The sequence below is a fragment of the Desmodus rotundus genome, unplaced genomic scaffold (assembly GCF_022682495.2).
Source record: "Desmodus rotundus isolate HL8 unplaced genomic scaffold, HLdesRot8A.1 manual_scaffold_34, whole genome shotgun sequence".
NCBI lineage: Eukaryota > Metazoa > Chordata > Mammalia > Chiroptera > Phyllostomidae > Desmodus > Desmodus rotundus.
In genome coordinates, this window is record NW_026527412.1 from 565,679 (window position 1) to 585,056 (window position 19,378).

General features: G+C 40.4%; 1 protein-coding gene across 2 annotated transcripts; it reads right to left on the reverse strand.

The window, feature by feature from the left end:
* Positions 1-2,329: 2,329 nt before the first annotated feature.
* LOC128780103 (programmed cell death protein 5) lies at positions 2,330-11,712 on the reverse strand. 2 transcript variants are annotated; one of them, XM_053917837.2, is made up of 7 exons: positions 11,525-11,712; positions 10,514-10,551; positions 6,210-6,271; positions 4,368-4,459; positions 3,569-3,649; positions 2,859-2,930; positions 2,330-2,519 (listed from the first exon to the last, which is right to left on the reverse strand). In XM_053917837.2, the coding sequence occupies exons 1-7, from the start codon at positions 11,708-11,710 to the stop codon at positions 2,472-2,474; spliced, it is 579 nt and encodes a 192-aa protein (XP_053773812.1). In that variant the 5' UTR covers positions 11,711-11,712; the 3' UTR covers positions 2,330-2,471. The 2 variants fall into 2 exon arrangements, with proteins under 2 accessions (XP_053773812.1, XP_053773813.1); XM_053917838.1 differs by lacking the exon at positions 3,569-3,649 and having other exon boundaries at positions 11,525-11,706.
* Between the last annotated feature and the right edge of the window lie 7,666 nt (positions 11,713-19,378).

Sequence of the window (19,378 nt, forward strand, 5' to 3'; positions counted from 1 at the left end):
TGAACAGATACTATCTGTTTTCAATGCCTTTGGGCATTGACTGATGAGCTGTACATGCATGCTGTATACCCCTGCATGATGGATCCCTATAAAAGCCGTTTCAGAGAAGAGCTTGGGGCATTCTCCACTAGAGGGAACCACCACCTCCTTCCTCGCCAGAACAGATTGTGTCCCGGATGACTCCTTCTCATCCTCGGCAGCTGGGAGAGCTCTGCAGGATGGGGCATCCCACACTTTTCTCCACTTTTGAACAAAACAACTCATTGCCTTAAGTTGCTATGGTTCTCCACCATCCTAATTAAGAAACCATATCCTATAGTTTATCAAAACAGCCATTTCCAGTACACGATGATACCACTAAATTTTTTGGATGGTACAATATAATTTTAGCAATTGCTCTGGCAGGCAGAACCATCAAATGAGGAAACAAGTTCAGAGAAATAAGGGCTAATTTGTTTGTGCTATCAGAACTGGGGACAAAGCACAATTGGCAATGACTGGCAGTATCATCTGAATTGGCAGTTTCCAGCTTGGTGTTCCTTCACCTGGAGATAGGAATACCCTGAATGGATTGTCAGTCTTAAGGGAGGAGTTTCCTCTTGAGGTATTCTGGTAATCAGCAGGGTGAGCCATCCGAAGTGATTTCCCTCAATAATATTTAAAAACACTTGTTTCTTTTTTCTCCAATTGCTTTCCCACTTAAAACTAAACTTGATTAGATAACTTAGAAATTGCTAATGCCCAAGTTTCAATTTTGAATGTTTTGAATTCAAAGTACTGCCAGTTTAGAATAAGCACTCCCCACTCCCTAGACCGAAATGTATTCCACCCTTGTTGTATTTAAGAACTTCTATCCCTGTATACAGAACCACTTTCCATTCTTAAGTGTCTTCGAAGCCCAGAGCTTGACAGTCTTTAAACACATTCACATTGGTAGCTGACAGTGATAATACTTGCTGAAAATTGTCTAGTCTCCCTCCAGCATTTTAATGTAACTGAGACCTAAAATAAAATTTACCTGTAACTGGATTTTTTGTTTTTCAAAATCCTTCATCAAAATTTACTTTTGACTATTTAATTGTTCCTTTAAAAAAATGGTGACATTCTTAATGGTTCTACTCACTTGTTTGTTCATTCAGAAATGCTAGTCACTGCCCTGGCTGGTGTGGCTCAGTGGACTGAGCGCTGGCCTCCAAACCAAAAGGTTGCTGGTTCAATTCCCAGTCAGGGCACAGGGTTGCAGGCAAGGTCCCCAGCTGGGGGCATGCAAGAGGCAATCTCACACATTGATGTTTCTCTCCCTTTCTCCTTCCCTTCCCCTCTCTAACAAAGTAAATAAATAAAATATTTTTTAAAAAGAAAAGGAAATGCTAGTCAATTTCAACACTGACTTTCTTTGTTGGCTATAGTTACAAATTTCAAGACTCTAATAGAGTAAACTCTCATACGTACAATAGTTTAAACACACGTCAGCGGTATGCTAGCTAAAGCAGAGATTGGAACTGTAAACCACATTTCCCATCACTTTTCTGCAGCTGATTCTATTCATCACATTAAACGTTCCAACTTCCTCTCGGGCTGGGTCTCACAGAACTAAGACATCTAAAAGGCTGTATCGAACAGCTCACTTCAGAGTTAAATTTAAAAATTAAGTTTATGAGCAAAGGGGAGTGAAGCACAACATAAAACATGACATTTGCTTTAAATTACCTGCAGCTTTATTGAAGAACCCAGAACATTTCTACCAAAATGTTTAACTGTTGTTAAACCATCAACTAGAGTTTAATCATCAGAAGTGTTACTTCTCTTACAAACATGTTTATTATTGTTGAAGTATTATTACCAGCATGTCCTATTTTGAGAATTCTTTTCAGTGGAAGTATCCCTCTACTTACAGAGGTTTTTTGGATAGAGGTAGTATTTGTTAGATAATTTAATACACCTCAAGGCCTCTGAAAAGCAGACTATAAATGAAACCAAAGCTAAGAATATTCTTACATTAAATGTAAGTACTATTTGCAGGAAGAAAAATAGCTCACCTGCTTTCAGAATCTATGTCTTGGAAATATTAAAGTTGATTCAGCTTAATCCATGAGTTTTAACTCCCATGATGTTACTGGATGCTATTGTCTTCTTACTGAAGACTACTCAAGCAATTTCTATTTCTACTATAGCCATTTTGCTACCTAACGCTAATGTCACAATTACAAAGGATATAGTCAGGCTACTATATGTTTTAAAAGTTTTTGGTAGGAAAGGAAAAAATGCAAAATACAAAATACAGATCTTCTGTTCATTCAGCTACAGTACTAAAATAATTTTGCCCAAATTGTTTTATTTTACATCAGTTTATTTTTCTAAAGGTATATAAACAGTAAACAAGGTAAACATTCAATCAGATCTTAGCTTCTCCCAGGCATTATCTGTCCTGCAACTGTCCCAAGAAGTTCCAGTGCCTATGCACCCAAAATTCAATAGTCATCATCTTCATCGGAGTCCATCACTTTTCTCCTGTTGAACTGGTGGGGAAGGCAGGAATTAAACAAGTGTTACTATGTGTTTAAAAAAGCACAACCCACATTTTCTCAGAAGTGATAATGCCACCTACTACAACAAGACACTTTTGTCTGTCTTTAAAACAACTTCGTGTTTTAGATCTAAGGGGAGAGGGAATGATGAAACAAAAGCCTTAAAGATTAGACTCCTCAATATATGCAACCTTGCTCCCCAAACTTCCATGTGCCACACAATGAAATGTCTATGGGCTGACACATGTTGTGACACAGTGTATGTACATTGAACACAACATTCCAAATACCAATTTTTCTCTTTTGCCATGTGCATTTGGGGAAACTTACTTTAACTGTGGTTTTCTTTTCTGTTTGTTGGCTTACTTTTTCAAGGATTTCTATTAAACCTTGTTCTGTTACCTAGGAAACCAGAAAGAAAAACAGTACTTTTAAGCAAAGATTTGACTCAGCAGATTGAATCATTTTAGTCTTTCTGGGGTGTGGAGGTAGAGGTCAAGAGGGAAGGAGAGGTAGGAAAAGATGCTGGAACTACCAGTTATAACTGCCCTGGCTGGTGTGGTTCAGTGAGTTGAGTGCTGACCTGTGAACCAAAGAGTCACCAGTTTGATTCCTGGTCAGAGCCCATGCCTGGGCTGCAGGCCAGGTGCCTAGCTGGGGGCTTGTGAGAGGCAACCGACTGATTGTTTCTCTCATACATTGATGTTTGTCTCCCTCTTTCTCCCTCCCTTCTCTTCTAAAGAGTAAACAAAGTCTTCCAAAAAAAATAAACTACCAGTTGTAACTGTAGGCATACCTTGTTTTACTATGCTTTGCTTTATTGCACTTCACAGGTGTTGCATATTTTACAAAGTGAAGGCAAGACCCTCCAGCAAAAAAAAATGACTCTCTTTATTGCAGCAGTCTAGAACCGAACTGGCAGTATCTCCAAGGTATACCTGTTAGCTTAAGTTCCAAATAGAACTTCTCTGCTAGTCATCTGAGAGCGGGAAAGTATGCAGAAAAATCCGAAGTTAACAGGTATTTAAGAATGCCTTTACCACCACTAGCAGACGAAGATGACCGCCTACACCCCTCTGTTGTATCAGTGAGAGAGACACACCACCTCTTCCCTTGAGACCCTGCAGGATATAGTCATTCAAAAAAGACGAACCAGTCAGTGAGTCTTCCACACACCATTTTAGTGTAAGGGGTTCAAGGCAAGAGTGATCCCTGCAGGGTGTGGTGGCAGCAGAGGGCTTCCCAGTGTAGGTGAGGCGTATGTGCATCTTTAGGGACAGTCTTGCAAGAATATACCCATCATGGCATTACAGCAACACACATAACAACCAGGAATTTTAGCAACCCCTCACTTGCAAAACAAGCTTAATGTCTACCTACATTGGTAGTTTTTTAATATGTATTGTTGAGAAACCCTGGTTGGTCACAGACCAACAAGGTTCCACAATGACAGGAAAGAAAAGCAGCAGAGGATTTTCGGAAAGGCAGTTAGTTATCTTTTAGGATTTATGGTTGGTACAATTATTCTCACCTTTAAAAACTGCTTCCTTGAAATAGCCAACAAGATTTCTGTAACCAGAAGATGGTTTTGTTTTGTTTTTTTTTAAGAGAGAGAGAAAGAGGAAGGGAGAGAGACAGAAACATTGATTTGTTGTTCCACTTATTTATGCATTCATTGGTTGATTCTTGTACGTGCCTTGACTGGGGATCAAACCCCCAACATTGGTGTATTGGGACGAAGCTCTAACCAACTGAGCTACCCATCCAGGGCAAAACTGACCTTTTGATGACATGTTTTCATAAAGTAGGTAACAACAGGTAAAACTAACTCAAGCTTACCTTCCCACTTAGCTGTCCATATCTTGCCATCTGTATAAGGTAATTCTCTACTCCTTTAGTTTTTTCAGGCTTTACAAGTGCTAAGTTACTTACTAAAAAGAAAAAAATACAAAAAGACATCAAAACTAAATGCATTTATAACTTAAAATTAAGCAACATCATTTCCAAAGCACTTCACAGACTTACTTATATCTTGAGACTACCAAGGTAGGAAGGGCAGAAGGTACTGTTACCCTCTTAAAAAGGAAACTGCCCTGGCCAGATGGCTCAGTTGGTTGGAGCACCATCCCATACACCAAAAGGTTAAGGGTTCAATTACTGGTCAGGACATACCTAGATTGTGGGTTTGATCCTCAGTCTCTCCCTCCCACTTTCTGTCTCTTAAATCAATAAACATATCCTTGGGTGAGGATTAAAAAAAATGAGGAAAATAAAGTTCAGCCATGTCAATCTCAGTCAAGGCCACACAGTAGAGGCAGAGCCAAGGTTAAACTTGGGTCCTCAGAGTCTAAGCCCCATGCTTTCTTTCTAAAAAAAATATATTGGGTTGACCAGAAAGTCCATTTAGTTTTGTCCCTAAAATAAAACACATTTCTTTACTTTCACCAATAATTTTATTGATTTGGATATTTTGAGTATGTTGGCTATCTCCCACGTGGTATAACATATATTGTTCTCAACTGATGTCTTGACTTGATAGCTTCAATTTCGACTGGACTACCTGACTGTGGAGCATCATCCAGCGAGATATCTCCAGCACAAAACTTCACAAACCACTTTTGACAAGTTCAATCAGTCACAGCACCTTCTCCACACACTGCAAAAATCTTTTTTTGTGTTTTTACCTTTCTTGAAATAATAAAGCATAATATGCTGAAAATGTTGCATATTTTCTTCTATCTTCAATATTATAATAGCTACCCAAAAATTCACCAATTTTGATGTTTTATTTTTAATGTTTTTTAAAGATTTTTTTAAATTTATTTTTAGAGAGAGGGAAAGGCAGGGAAAAGAGAACATTGACTGGTCACCTCTCACATGCCCCCAACTGAGGACCTGGCCCAAAACCCAGGCATGTGCCCTGACTGGGAATTGAACCAGCAACCTTTCAGTTATCAGGCCAATGCTCAACCCACTGAGCCACACCAGCCAGAGCTTGGCAAGTTTTTTTTAAATGCATCCTGATATGACAGCTGTCACAATACAATCTAACAAGATTAACTGGAATGAAGTTAAAGACAACTAAGTGCCACTAAGAGCCATCTTATGGAAAAACAAATGAACTTTTTGGCCAACCCAAAATGACTGTTCTCTGGAAAATAAGTTATATGTACCTACATATAAAATAAGTATCTATCTAAGGCTGCCTCTTCTAAGCTGGGCTTCAAGTTACAATACAGAAGATACTGCTAGTTCATTCCAACTGGTTCATTTAATTTTTTTTCTACATGGTTTTCTTCTTGGTTTTTATTATGAAAATTATAACTAAAACAGACACATGATTTTCTCTTTGGTTTTTAATTATGAAAAATTACTAAAACAAATACAATAAACCCCTCACGTTCCTATCACTAAGGTCAACCACCAGCAACACTTTGTAACTGACTTAACAGTTGTTGACTGTAAGTTTTACCTAATGAACACTGGGGGGATCATCTCATTGGTAGACCAAGCAGATTCATTTAATAATTTAAGTCCATTTCTTCAGGTTTATCAACTGCACATTTCAGGTGTTTTTAAGTTAAATAAATATTTAATCTAGAGGCAGCAATAATTTCATACCTCACCATTCAAAGAACCCAAGCCAATGTTATGGAAATAAAGAAAACTGAAGATGCTTACACCGGGCCCGGGCTGACTGATCCAGAACTTGGGCTAAGATACTGTTTCTCATTTCTGCTTCTCTACAACAAGAACAGGTCAAGCATAATTAGAACTAAGCTGTCAGCATTCCTATTGAACGCACAAAAATGTAACTCACTCAATACATTTCCCAAGATGGAAGGTTGGTGCAAAGAGACTGCACTACAGTAGGTGCTATATGGATGGCAGCAGCTGTCATTACAGTAGAAGAGTCCACTCACAGACCGGAGAGAAGATGACAGCTAGTGGACAGAGGAGGTGAGGGGTTGGAGGGATCAAGGGAAAAGGACTCATGGACATGGACAACAGTGTGGTGATTGCTGTGGGGAGGGAGGTATAAGGGGACTAAACAGTAATGGAAAAGATACAATAAAGATTATATTTCAAAAATAAGTAAGAGTCCACTCTTGCTCTGAAAAGCCAGCTTTATATGTGTGGGTATAAACCTACAAGGTTGAAAGGTACAACTTTACATTTTTTAACTTATGTAGGAGTTTCGGTTCAGCCACCATTACCAAGATTGACTAAAGTATCTACTGTGTGACAGGTGCTAAAAATTTGTAGTGAGATTAAGACTGTTTAATCCGTGTAATCTCAGAGACGAAGAAGCTGTGACCTAAGGAAACTATAAGGGGATATAAATAATTGTGGCAAAGCTAGAACCAAATCCCATTGTTTCAAGACAGTTCTTTTTTTGGGGTAGGAAGAGGGAGTGAAATTATCATTCTACAATTATCTTTGCACCTTCCCACCTATCCAAGCAGGAACTAGTTCATGTTCGTAGGACAGTGGTTTCAAACTTTTTTTAAGTAGCAGCAATTTTTTTTTAAGTGAAGTCCTTCAAGGAACTTAACACAGACAAAAGCAGAAATTCTTTGGCTGAACTGAGGGGGAACTGGGGCTGGCTATGCCCACTATCACCCCCTATCATCACAGGAGCCCTAGGGTTCATGGAACACAATTTGAAGTCCACTTCCATGGGCCTTTTCCTTACTGCACCTGAGTACTTCAGTTCAATCCTGCCATAAACAAACGTATTTCACTGAATCTAAGATGCTGTTGACTGTAAGACGGACCATGGTACTGTGTACTTCTAAGAACAAAAAAAACAGCCTAGATGAGGAGTCTAATAGGAGATCCCCCACTCAAAGCTGGAGCATCAAAGAGCAACAACCACAACAAAGTAAACAGGAAATAAACTTGCCATGCAAAAAGGACAGCAAATGAGGGTGCATGCATCAAACCTGGCCCTGAATGGAGGAAGAAAAAAGTTCCTTTGAGAATTTCAACTTCAAGCTTTAGTCATACAAATTTACAGTATGAATCCATGCCACCAGGGAGAAGGGAAGGAGTGGGAACCTCAAGCATAGAACTTAATTTTAAGATGTTTCAGATTAGGAGAGAACCAAGATGGCGGCACAGGTAGACACACTGCGCCTCCTCGCACAACCAGAACTGACAGAAAATCGAACAGCAAGGAAGTCCGACACCAAGGAAATAAAAAATAAACATTCATCCAGACTGGTAGGAGGGGCGGAGATGGGCAGCCGGGGCGGAGAGGACTCCCGTGGCCGTGGCTGACCGAGACTGGCGGAGTGTGGGACAAACGGGGCAGGCAGTTGGATCACTGGCAGACCCTGCGGCCCCACATTCGCGCAGATAAACCGAGAGGGCTGGACTCAGAGTGGCGGAGAACAGGGCAGGCAGAGCGGCAGGTAGCATCTGGCGGCCCCACATTCGCACACAGATAAACCGGACAAATGGCGGGGAGTAAAGCAGACCACGTAACCCAGGGATCCAGCTCGGGGAAATAAAGCCTCAAACCTCTGATTGGAAACGCCTATGGGGGTTGGGGCGGCAGCAGGAGAGACTCCCAGCCTCACAGGAGAGGTCGTTGGAGAGACCCACAGGGGCCTAGGGCATGCACAAGCCCACCGACTGGGGAACCAGCACCAGAGGGGCCCAGTTTGATTGTGGGTAGCGGAATGAAGGACTGAGGTCTGGTGGAGAGGGGAGCAGGCGGCATTGCTCCCTATCAGCCCCTCCCCCACATACAGCATCACAGCACAGCGACCAGCAGTTACCCCGCCCCGGTGAATACCTAAGGCTCTGCCCCTTTAAGTAACAGGCGCGCCAAGACCAAAAAAAAAAAAAAAAGGCCCAAATGACAGAACACTTCAAAGCTCCAGAAAAAATACAACTAAGCGAGGAAGGGATAGCCAACCTATCGGATGCACAGTTCAAAACACTGGTTATCAAGATGCTCACAGAACTGGTTGCATCTGTTTGAAAAACAGATGAAAAAATGAAGGCTATGCTAAGAGAAACAAAGGAAAATGTACAGGGAACCAATTGTGATGCGAAGGAAACTGGGACTCAAATCAATGAGGTGGACCAGAAGGAAGAAAGAAACATCCAACCAGAAGAGAATGAAGAAACAAGAATTCGGAAAAATGAGGAGAGGCTTAGGAACCTCCAGGACATCTTGAAACGTTCCAACATCCAAATTATAGGGGTGCCAGGAGAAGAGAAAGAACAAAAAATTGAAAACTTATTTGAACAAATAATGAAGGAGAACTTCCCTCATCTGGCAAAGGAAACAGACTTCCAGGAAGTCCAGGAAGCTCAGAGAGTCCCAAAGAAGCTGGGCCCAAGGAGGAACACACCAAGGCACATCATAATTACATTACCCAAGATTAAAGAGGAGAGAATCTTAGAAGCAGCAAGAGAAAAGGAGACAGTTACCTACAAAGGAGTTCCCATAAGACTATCAGCTGATTTCTCAAAAGAGACCTTACAGGCAAGAAGGGGCTGGAAAGAGTATTTGAAGTCATGAAAGGCAAGGGCCTACATCCAAGATTACTGTATCCAGCAAAGCTAGCATTTAGAATGGAAGGGAAGATAAAGTGCTTCTCAGATAAGGTCAAGTTAAAGAAGTTCATCATCACCAAGCCCTTATTATTTGAAATGTTAAAGGGAGTTACCTAAAAAAAGGAATATAAAAAATGTGAACAGTAAAAATGATAGCAAACTCACAGTTATTAACAACCACACCTAAAACAAAAACAAGAGCAAACTAGGCAAACAACTAGAACAGGAACAGAACCATAGAGATGGAGATCACATGGAGGGTTGTCAATAGGGGAGTAGGACGGGGAGATGGAGGGAAAGGCACAGAGAATAAGTAGCATAGATGATAGGTGGAAAATAGACAGGGGGAGGGTAAGAATAGTGTAGGAAATGTAGAAGCCAAAGAACTTATAAGTATGACCCATGGACATGAACTATAGGTGGGGAATGTGGGAGGGAGGGGGTGGGCAGGATGGAGTGGAGTGAGGGGGGGAATGGGACAACTGTAATAGCATAATCAATAAATATATTAAATAAATAAATAAATAAAAATTAAAAAAAGATGTTTCAGATTAGAACTGTACCCAAGTAATGGCAGAAGCAAAAGTAAATCCTCTCTGGAAGAACCCAGGACAACAGTGACTGATCATGAAATCCACCCCAATTTCAGATATGTTAAAATGTGAACAAAGACACACCTTAGAATCAATGACATTCATGTTGTTTCACTTTCTTCTTAGCACTATCCCAGATGTTTACTATCTTTCCCCATTAATACTTATTTCTATGGACCCAGCATAGTGCCTGACGTACAGCAGGTGCTCAATAAATATTCACTGACTGAGTTGAAAGGCAGTGTGATGGAGGCAGGGAAAAATGGGCAGTGAGTCAATAAGCATAGTTTCAATTTTGCAAGATGAAAAAGTTCTAGAGATCTGTTGCACAATAATGAGAATAGAGTTAACATGACAGAACTGTATACTTACAAATGGTTGTTATAGTAAATTTGTTATGTATTCTTTTATCACAGAAATAAAAAGGTAGCATAATGGGATAACTATTCATTTAATAAACCTGCCAAGGGCAAGATATTCTGCCATGTGCTAGGATAAAATAAGAATAGTATAACAGTTAATATTTACCTAGCATTTACTAAATTTGAGGTACTGGACCCATGTACCTCACAACATCCCTAGGAGGTAGTCCTAGTATCATGTTCATTTAAAAACAATCAACAGTTTAGCAGAGAAACAAACCAGTAATTGTATTGAACAAGGTAGTAAGTGCTGTGAGATTCTACACATATTTATGTAACAAATTAGTAACAAATACCCTGGTGATTTATGAAAAATCACTATTCCAGGAAAAACTTAGATTAACACACTGTTAAAAAAACATTTGGTGAAACAACCCTTCAGGGCTCCAGCGCGTACCTGTGCTTTGCCTCCTGTTGTGCTGCATCACCAGGATCCTGAAAAAATAATTTTGTCTTAGTCAAGTAATTAATTTCACAGGGGATAAAACAAACTATTTTGTTTCAGATACCTAATAGGGTCCTGCAGTGATAAGAGATCAAATTATTGCCAAATAATTAAAAGCTGGGTCTTCCAAGTGGTGGTGGGGGGCGGGAAATGAAGACAATTGTAATTGAACAACAATAAAAAAAGAAAAAAGAAAAAAAAACTGAGCCTTCCAGAAGTCAATGGGATGGTTTCCACTTATTAAAATGCTTTGATAAGCTTCTAAAGTCACAATCTAATGGAATTTTTAGAATACAAACAACCATTAGGGAGGGGAATCCCTGTACAATGAAAACGTATTTGACGAGGCAAGAATAATTTCTGGGGTTAAAAAATGTGCTGGGTACTGACTGGGACGCTGCTCATTCAAATGCGCTTCCTTGGAGACTACCGCCTTCTATCCCTTCCACAGACCTCTCCCTCTCTTGACAACACAGTCATTACTTGAGTAATCTATCCCTGCGATTCGTGTTTAGGGTCTGGCTCCTCCCCGGGCTGTCACTCGGGATTGGATGCGCCCCACTGTACCTCACACAGCAGACCCCCAACAAATGTTGGTCTACTACTGCAGTCAGAATTCTAGAAAACAATTCCGCTGGAACCAGTAGTCAAAACAGGCTAAACGTCCTACTTCGGACCGACGCTGGCCCGGGCGCGACCTCTGGGACGAGTCAAACCCTGCCCGAGAGAGGACTCGAGCCGGACCCACCCGGGACAGCATGTGGTCGGCACGCTGCCCGAAACCCCACGGGAAGCCACAAGGACAAAGGCCCAGGACCGGCACCGAGGCAGCGACGAGATTCCCCGCCAGACGGCCAAACACCGGCGGCGGCACCAAGAGCCTCCGCCTGCGGCCGCGCCTTCCACTTCGGGCGACGGCGGCGCCCGGGAGGGACGGGCAGGGCGGGCGGCCCACGCGCTCACCCCCTGCTTCGCCTGCAGCTCGGCCAGCCTCTGCTTCCGCAGAGCCTCCAGTTCCTCCTCCGCCATAGCGCGACGGTCCGGATGGAACAGCCGCAAGCCCACCGCGGCCCTCTCGGCGTTCTCCCTCAGCCTCCCAGAGAAAGCACAGCCTTCCCCACTGCGCAGGCGCCGGCAACTCCCAGGCATCACCAATCCAGCCCGGAGCTGCGCCGCGGGACGCTGCCAGGGAGGCTGGAGAGTCTCGATTCTGCGATTGCAGGTGATCGGGCTTGGGGCGGGGCTGTGGGCAAAACTCCTGTGGGGAGCTATCTCCCAGTGCGGCCCCACCTCCTTTCCCTGAGTAGACGCCCTTCACTTGCGGGTATCACGTGGGCTAAGATCTGGCTGCGAGTGGGATATGATAGAAATCTGAAAACAAGTTATCGTAAGCAAGTAAAATAGTAACAGGCAAAATTTGTTGGTGGCCTATGGATAGGCTCATGTTATCTCCATTTATAGATGGGCATCCCTGAGCTTAGAAAGATTAAGTGGTTGAGGAAAATGTTCTTAAACTGCATTGTAGTGAGGACTGCACAACTCGTAAATTTGCTACAAAGACATTATATTGTACAATTAGATCCGGTTAAAGGGGTGCCGGCGGGGGAGATAGAAGAGACTCGCTGGTCGCTCGTCATTAAGAAGCCAAGTTAAAACAGATTGGAGGGTGAGACTTGGGCACAGACAGGCCTTTCCTCCAAGGTTTGGAGCCAACTTCTGGACACCCTTCCCCTCGAGGGCCTGTCGGAGGCTGTTGGGGTGGGCAACTGTGGCTGTGTGAACTCTCTGGCGGGGGCGGTGTGGGGAGGGTGCAGCTTTGGAGTGGGGGTGTCCTGTAATTAGCAATTACTAATTATTAGTAATTCAGGTTATGTGCCCGCTGTTTTTTGAATTGTGACAAAATATAGTATAAATTTTTCCATTTTTGACTATTATTACTGAACAGTTCAATAGTGTTATTAAATACATTCACATAAACTCTTTTCATCTAGTAAAACTGAAACTCTATATTCATTAAATAACAACGCCCCAACCCCCTTCCCCTCTCTCCCCAAACCTTAGTAACCACCATTGTATTCTCTGTCCCTCATGATTTTGACTGACTACCTCATGTAAATAGGATCATACAATATTTGTCCTTTTGTGACTGACTTATTTCACTTGGCATACTGTCCTCAAATTCATTCATGATGTAGCATGTGTTAGAATGTCCTTCTTTTTAAGGCTGAAAAATATTCCACTATATGTGTATATCATATTTTGTTTATCCATTCATCCATCAATGGACACTTGGGTTGTTTCCACTATTTGGCTATCATTAATAATGCTGCCATGAACATTATTGAAAATATAAATGTCTCTTTCAATTCTTGGGAATAGAGAATCCATGTGGTTTGAATTTGACATTCTTAAACACTAATAATGCTTTTTCTCTAATATTTAAATAAATAGGCAAGATTTGGGAGTGTGGAGGGAGTGTTAAAATGGTAGTCTGAAGTCTTGAATTCCATTTCAGTGTGTCACAGTCGAGACCCTTGTGGACCATTTGTGAAAATGGGTTATGGGCTGGCTCACATGACTTCCACTCATAAATGTCAGCAGTACCTGGGCTGGTGCCTGAGTGGCACTCACAAGGAAGTGAGGAAATCAGAATCATGTGAAAACAGAATCAGCAAACAGGTATTTTCATGTCATTCCTTAAATCAGAACACACTCCCAGTGGATCAAACATTTAAAGGTTTAAAAAATCTGTCACATGCCCCCTAAAGCAAGGGACATAAAGGAAAGAATAAACAAATGGGACCTCATTAAAATAAAAAGCTTCTGCAAGGCTAAAGAAAATAGCACCAAATTACAAAGAGAACCAACAGTATGGGAAAACATATTTGCCAATGATACCTCAGACAAGGGCCTGATCTCCAAAATATATAAAGAACTCACACGACTGCACTCCAGGAAGACAAACAACCCAATTAAAAAATGGGCAAAGGACTTGAACAGACACTTCTCCAAGGAAGACATACAGAGGGCCCAGAGACATATGAAAAGATGCTCAGCATCACTAGCCATCAGAGAGATGCAAATTAAAACCACAATGAGGTACCATCTCACACCAGTCAGAGTGGCCAACATAAACAAATCCACAAACAAATGTTGGAGAGGATGTGGAGAAAAGGGAACCCTAGTGCACCGTTGGTGGGAATGCAGACTGGTGAGGCCACTGTGGAAAACAGTATGGAATTTCCTCAGAAAACTAAAAATGGAACTGCCCTTTGACCCAGCAATTCCGCTGCTGGGATTATACCCTAAGAAACCTGAAACACCAATCCAAAAGAACCTGTGCACCCCAATGTTCATAGCAGCACAATTTACAATAGCCAAGTACTGGAAGCAACCTAAGTGCCCATCAGCAAACGAGTGGATCCAAAAACTATGGTACATTTACACAATGGAATTCTACGCAGCAGAGAGAAAGAAGGAGCTTACACCCTTTGCAATGGCATGGATGGAACTGGAGAGCATTATGTTAAGTGAAATAAGCCAGGCGGTGAGGGACAAATACCATATGATCTCACCTTTAACTGGAACATAATCAACAAAAGAAAAAAGCAAACAAAATACCACCAGAGACATTGAGGGGGGGAACTGTCTAGCAGTGGCCAGGGGGGAGTGAGGTGAGGACAGTGGGAAGAGGGGATTGAAGGAACTATTATAAAGGACACATGGACAAAATCGGGGGGGATGGTGGGGGTGGGGGAGGGAGGTGGGTTCAGCCGGGGTGGGGGGAGGAAAGGGGAGAAAAGGCATACAATTGTAATTGAATAACAATAAAAAATAAATTTAAAAAAATCTGTCACAAAACCATAATAAATTTTTTATGTATTTACATAACTATTTAGTGACAGAAATGAAAGGACTCTCCATAAATACATCTGTATAGGGCCTCTCTTTTAAATATATTCTCTGACAGCTTTTAATTTTCTTCTAGGGTCTTCAGCCTGGTCAGGTTTTCTTGTTTCTTCTCAAAATAACTTTAATTTCTAAAGAATCATTCATTTCCATCAGGCTTTCACATTTTAGAAACAGTTGGCTATGACACCTCTATGTGTGGTTAGATCCTTTTCAGGGATTGTTGGTTTGATTGTTGACTTGATTTACTTGGGTTATTGTTTCTTTGTTTTTCTTTTCTTTTTAAAAAAAAATATTTATTTATTTTTAGAGAGAAGGGAAGGGAGGGAGAAAGAGAGGGAGAGAAGTGTCAATGTGAGAGAGAAACATCGATCTGTTGCCTCTTGTATGCTCCCCGACCAGGACTGAACCTACAACCCAGGCATGTGCCCGGACTGGGAACAGACCAGCGGCCTTTCGTTTTGCAGGACAACACCCAACCAACAGAGCCACACCAGTCAGGGCTCCTTGTTTCTCTTGATTATGCTTTCTAGACATTTTAACATTTCACTGGTTTTTTTCCCCAAAGAACTCAAATTTATCACCAATCATAATTGATTACTTTCTGCTTTTATCTTTATTTCTATATCTTTTTATATCTTCATTGTTATTTTCTTTTGGTTCCTTCAGATGGATGTTCTATTTGTTTCTTTTTATTTATTCCTGTTGAATAATGAAAACATTTAAGGAATTCATTTACTTGTGAATACAGTTTTAGTTGCATCCCATATGTAGTGTTTTCAGCATTCACATTTTTTCTCTATCATAATGTTCTAAAACATTTTTCTGTTGTTTTGAGGTAATAATAATTTCTTTAAACCTTGACAAAATATTTGGTTTTTTTTAAGCCAATGATATATCGGGAAAGACAGCTATTCCTGGCCCATTCTTAACCAACCCAGTCTCAGTTCCCCAAAGGTAAAAACCTTTCCTCTAGCTTGCTCTTTAGTTGTCCCTCTAGTATTATCTTCAAGTATTCTTTTCACAACTATTTATCCAGTGCCTACCACCTAGATGCCAAATAACTATTCTATGTACCAGTATATATAGAGGTGAGTAAAAACATGGGGGCCTAGGCAGGGCAGGAGAGAGCAATGGGGAAAAAATGGGGACAACTGTAATTGAACAATAAAAATTTTTTTAATTAAAAAAATAAAAATAGGCAAATGTCACTGTTTATCGTTACTTACACAGTACTGGTGAAAGATTGAATAAATATGTAAATAAATAAAATACAGCCTATAGATTATATAGTGATAAGTGAAGTGCTACAGAGGAAAAAATAAAGTAGGTAGTGGGACTAGGGAATGGTGTGTCAGGGAAATCTTCACTGAGATGGTGAGTTTTGAATAAAGATCAGAAGGAAGAGAATAAGAAAATCACAAAGATACCTTAGGGAAGCATATTCTAGGCAGAGGGAACAGAAATGCAAGGACCCTGAAGTAGGAGCACGCCTGACATGTTTAAGGATCTACAAGAGAGCCAATGAGGCTAGACTGTAAACTATGAGAGGAAGGAAGAAGGCAAAGGCACAATCAGGAAATGAGTTAAGAGGCTTTATATTTAAATAATATACCTATGTTGTTTCTCTTTTTCCTCTTTCCTTTTTTTTTTTTTTTTTGAGAGAGAGAGGAAGAGGGAGAGAGATAGAAAAAGAAACATCGATTTTTTGTTCTGCTTGTTTATGCATTCATTGATTGATTCCTACATGTGCCTGACCAGGGCTCAAACCCACAACCTTGGTGTGTCAGGGCAATGCTCTAACCAACTGAGCTGCCTGAGCAGGACTGTCATTTCTTAATTTGTATAGTTTAGACATTTTGTAAGTGACCTCCTATGATGGATAAAGATTTAACACATTTCTAGAACCCCTGTTTCCCTTCCTTATTAGTTTTCTAAAATAATATTACTGTTTTTAGTTCTAAAGTTGGTTATTGTTATATCTTCAAGTAATATAGTTATACCTGTTTTTTATTCCATCAAGTTTAAATGGTGTCTCTTTAAATTTTTTTTATTGAATTATTGGGGTAACATTGGTTAATACAATTATATAGGTTTCAGGTGTACAGCTCTACATCATCTGTATATTATACTGTGTGTTCACCACTCCTGGTCACGTAGCTCAGTTCTTGGGTTGCAAGTTCAATCCAAGTTCAATCCCCTGGTCATGGCTCATAAGGGAGATGACGTGTTGATGTCTCTGTCACACATCAATATACCGCTCTCTCTAAAATCAATAAACATATCCTCAGGTGAGGATTTTTTTTTTAAAGTAACACACACACACACACACAAAGAAGCAACAAAGGAATGCATAAGTATGTAGTATAATAAATTGATGATTTTGTCTCAAATCAATAAAAACTTTTAAAAATTTAAATATTTTCTCTCATTTGATGGGTTGCCTTTTAATTCTGTTGATAGTATCTTTTGATGCTCAAAAGTTTTAAGTTTTGCCCTGGCTGGTGTGGCTCAGTGGGTTGAGTGCTGGCCTGCGAATCAAAGGGATGCCAGTTTGATTCCCAGTCAGGGCACATGCCTGGGAATGTGGGCCAGGTCCCCGGTAGGGGGCATGCAAGAAGCAACCACACACTGATGTTTCTCTCCCTCTCTTTCTCCCTCCCTTCCCCTCTCTAAAAATAAATAAATAAAATCTTTTTAAAATTTTTTAATTTTGATGAAATCCAACTTACCTATTTTTATTTCTTTGCCTGTGCTTTTGGTGTCATATCTAAGAAATCATTGCCAAATCCAGTGTCATAAAGCTTTTCCCTATATTTCCTTCTAGAAGTTCTACAGCTTTAGCTCTTATGTTCAGGTCTTTGATCTTTTTTGAGTGTTTTTTTTGTATATGGTATAAGGTAAGGGTCCAATGTTTTTTGTCTTTTGTTTGTGCATGTGGGTAGCTATCCAGTTTCCCCAGCACTATTTGTTGAAAAGACTGTCCTTTCCCACATTGAAGTGTCTTGGCACCTTTGTCAAAAATCTTTTTAACCATATATGTGAAATTTCACTTCTGTGCTCTCCATATTCCATTGTTCTATATGTCTGTCTTTATGCCAGTACCATATACTATGGTGAATACTGTATGTACTTTGTAGTACATTTTGAAATCATGAAATGTGAGACTTGCAACTTTGTTCTTTTTCAAGGTTGTTTTGGCTATTCAGGATTCCTGGAGTTTCCATGTGAATTTCATTTTTAAAAAATTTATCTATTGATATTTTTAGAGAGAAAAATCAATTTGTTGTTCCATATATTTATGCATTCATTGGTTGATTCTTTTATATGCCCTGACCTGGGAACCTGGGTGTATCAGGATGATGCTCCTAACTTAGCTACCTTGCCAGGCTCTCCATATGAATTTTATTTTATTTTATTTATTTTTTAAATATCTTATAATTTTGTTTGTCCATTATACTTCAATAAAGCTGAAAAAATTGTATGACTCCAAAGTTTGAATCTTACCCTGCCCTGTCACATGCAAGCCTACCACGCCGCTCCTCAGCAAGTCTGGCCAAACCATTTCAGGCACTCAGTGCACACCCCAGAAGAACGAACCTCCACCCTGCCCAGCCTCATCCACCTCTGGGGCCAGTGTTCCAGGAGCCCTTAGTTAATGGCACCATCATCTATGTACTCACATAGGCCAAAACCCCTATAGTTGTCTTTGACTGTTCTCTTGCCTGGTCCCAGATCAGTATATCAACAAATCCCACTACTTCTACCTCCAAAATGCATCCAGAACCTGACCACGTCCCACCATGTGCCTGGCTGTCCGCCTGGAGCAAGGCACCACCACCTCTGGTCTGGACCTCCAAGTCAGCTCCCTAACTATTTTCCCTGACTCTAGTATCTCCCCCTTCCTATCTGGTCTCTCCCAGCACTCCAGCATTTTTCTTTTCTTTCTTTCTTTTTTTTAACTTCCTGGTTTTCTGCTTGTGATATATATATATTAATTTTATTGTATTTCAAGTACAGTTTTCCGCTTTTTCCTCCCACCTCTCCTCCCCACCCCAGCCATGCCTACCTCCCTCCCCTGATGCCATCCCCCCTTGGTTTTGTCCATGGGTCCTTTATAGTTGTTCCTGAAAACGTTCACCCATTTCCCCCCATTTTCCCCTCCCATCTCCCCTCTGGTTACTGTCAGTTTGTTCTTAATTTCCATGTCTCTGGTTATATTTTGCTTGCTTGTTTATTTTGTTGATTAGGTTCCACTTAAAGGTGAGATTGTTCCATATGGATTTTAAAATCAAGTTTTCTATTTCTTCAAAAATCATCATTGGGATTTTGATGGAGATTGCATTGAATCTGTAGATTACTTTGGGTTATATTGTCATCTTAACAATATTAAGTCTTCCAGTCCACAAATATGGAATAGCTCTCCATTTATTTGTGCCTTAATTCTTTCAGTGACATTTTGAAGTTTCTGGTGTACAAGTCTTTTGCCTCCTTGGTTTAGCTTACTTCTATGTATTTTATTCTTTTATATGCTAATATAAATGGAATTGTTTTCTTAATTTCCTTTTTGAATTGTTCACTGTTAATGTATAGAAATAAAACTGATTTTTGCATGTTAATTTTGTATCTTGCAACCTTGCCGAATACATTTATTAGTTCTAACTTTTCCTTATCGGAATCTTTAGGCTTTTCTACATATAAGATCATGTTGTTTGCAAACAGAGATAGTTTTACTTCTTTCTTTCAAATCTGGTCTCCTTTTATTTCTTTTTCTTGCACACTGGCTCTGGCTAACTTCCAGTATTATGGTGAATAGATAAGGTGAAAGTAAGCATTCTTACTTTGTTCCTAATTTTATTTATTTATTTTTTAAAGATTTTATTTATTTTTAGAGAGAAGGGACGAGAA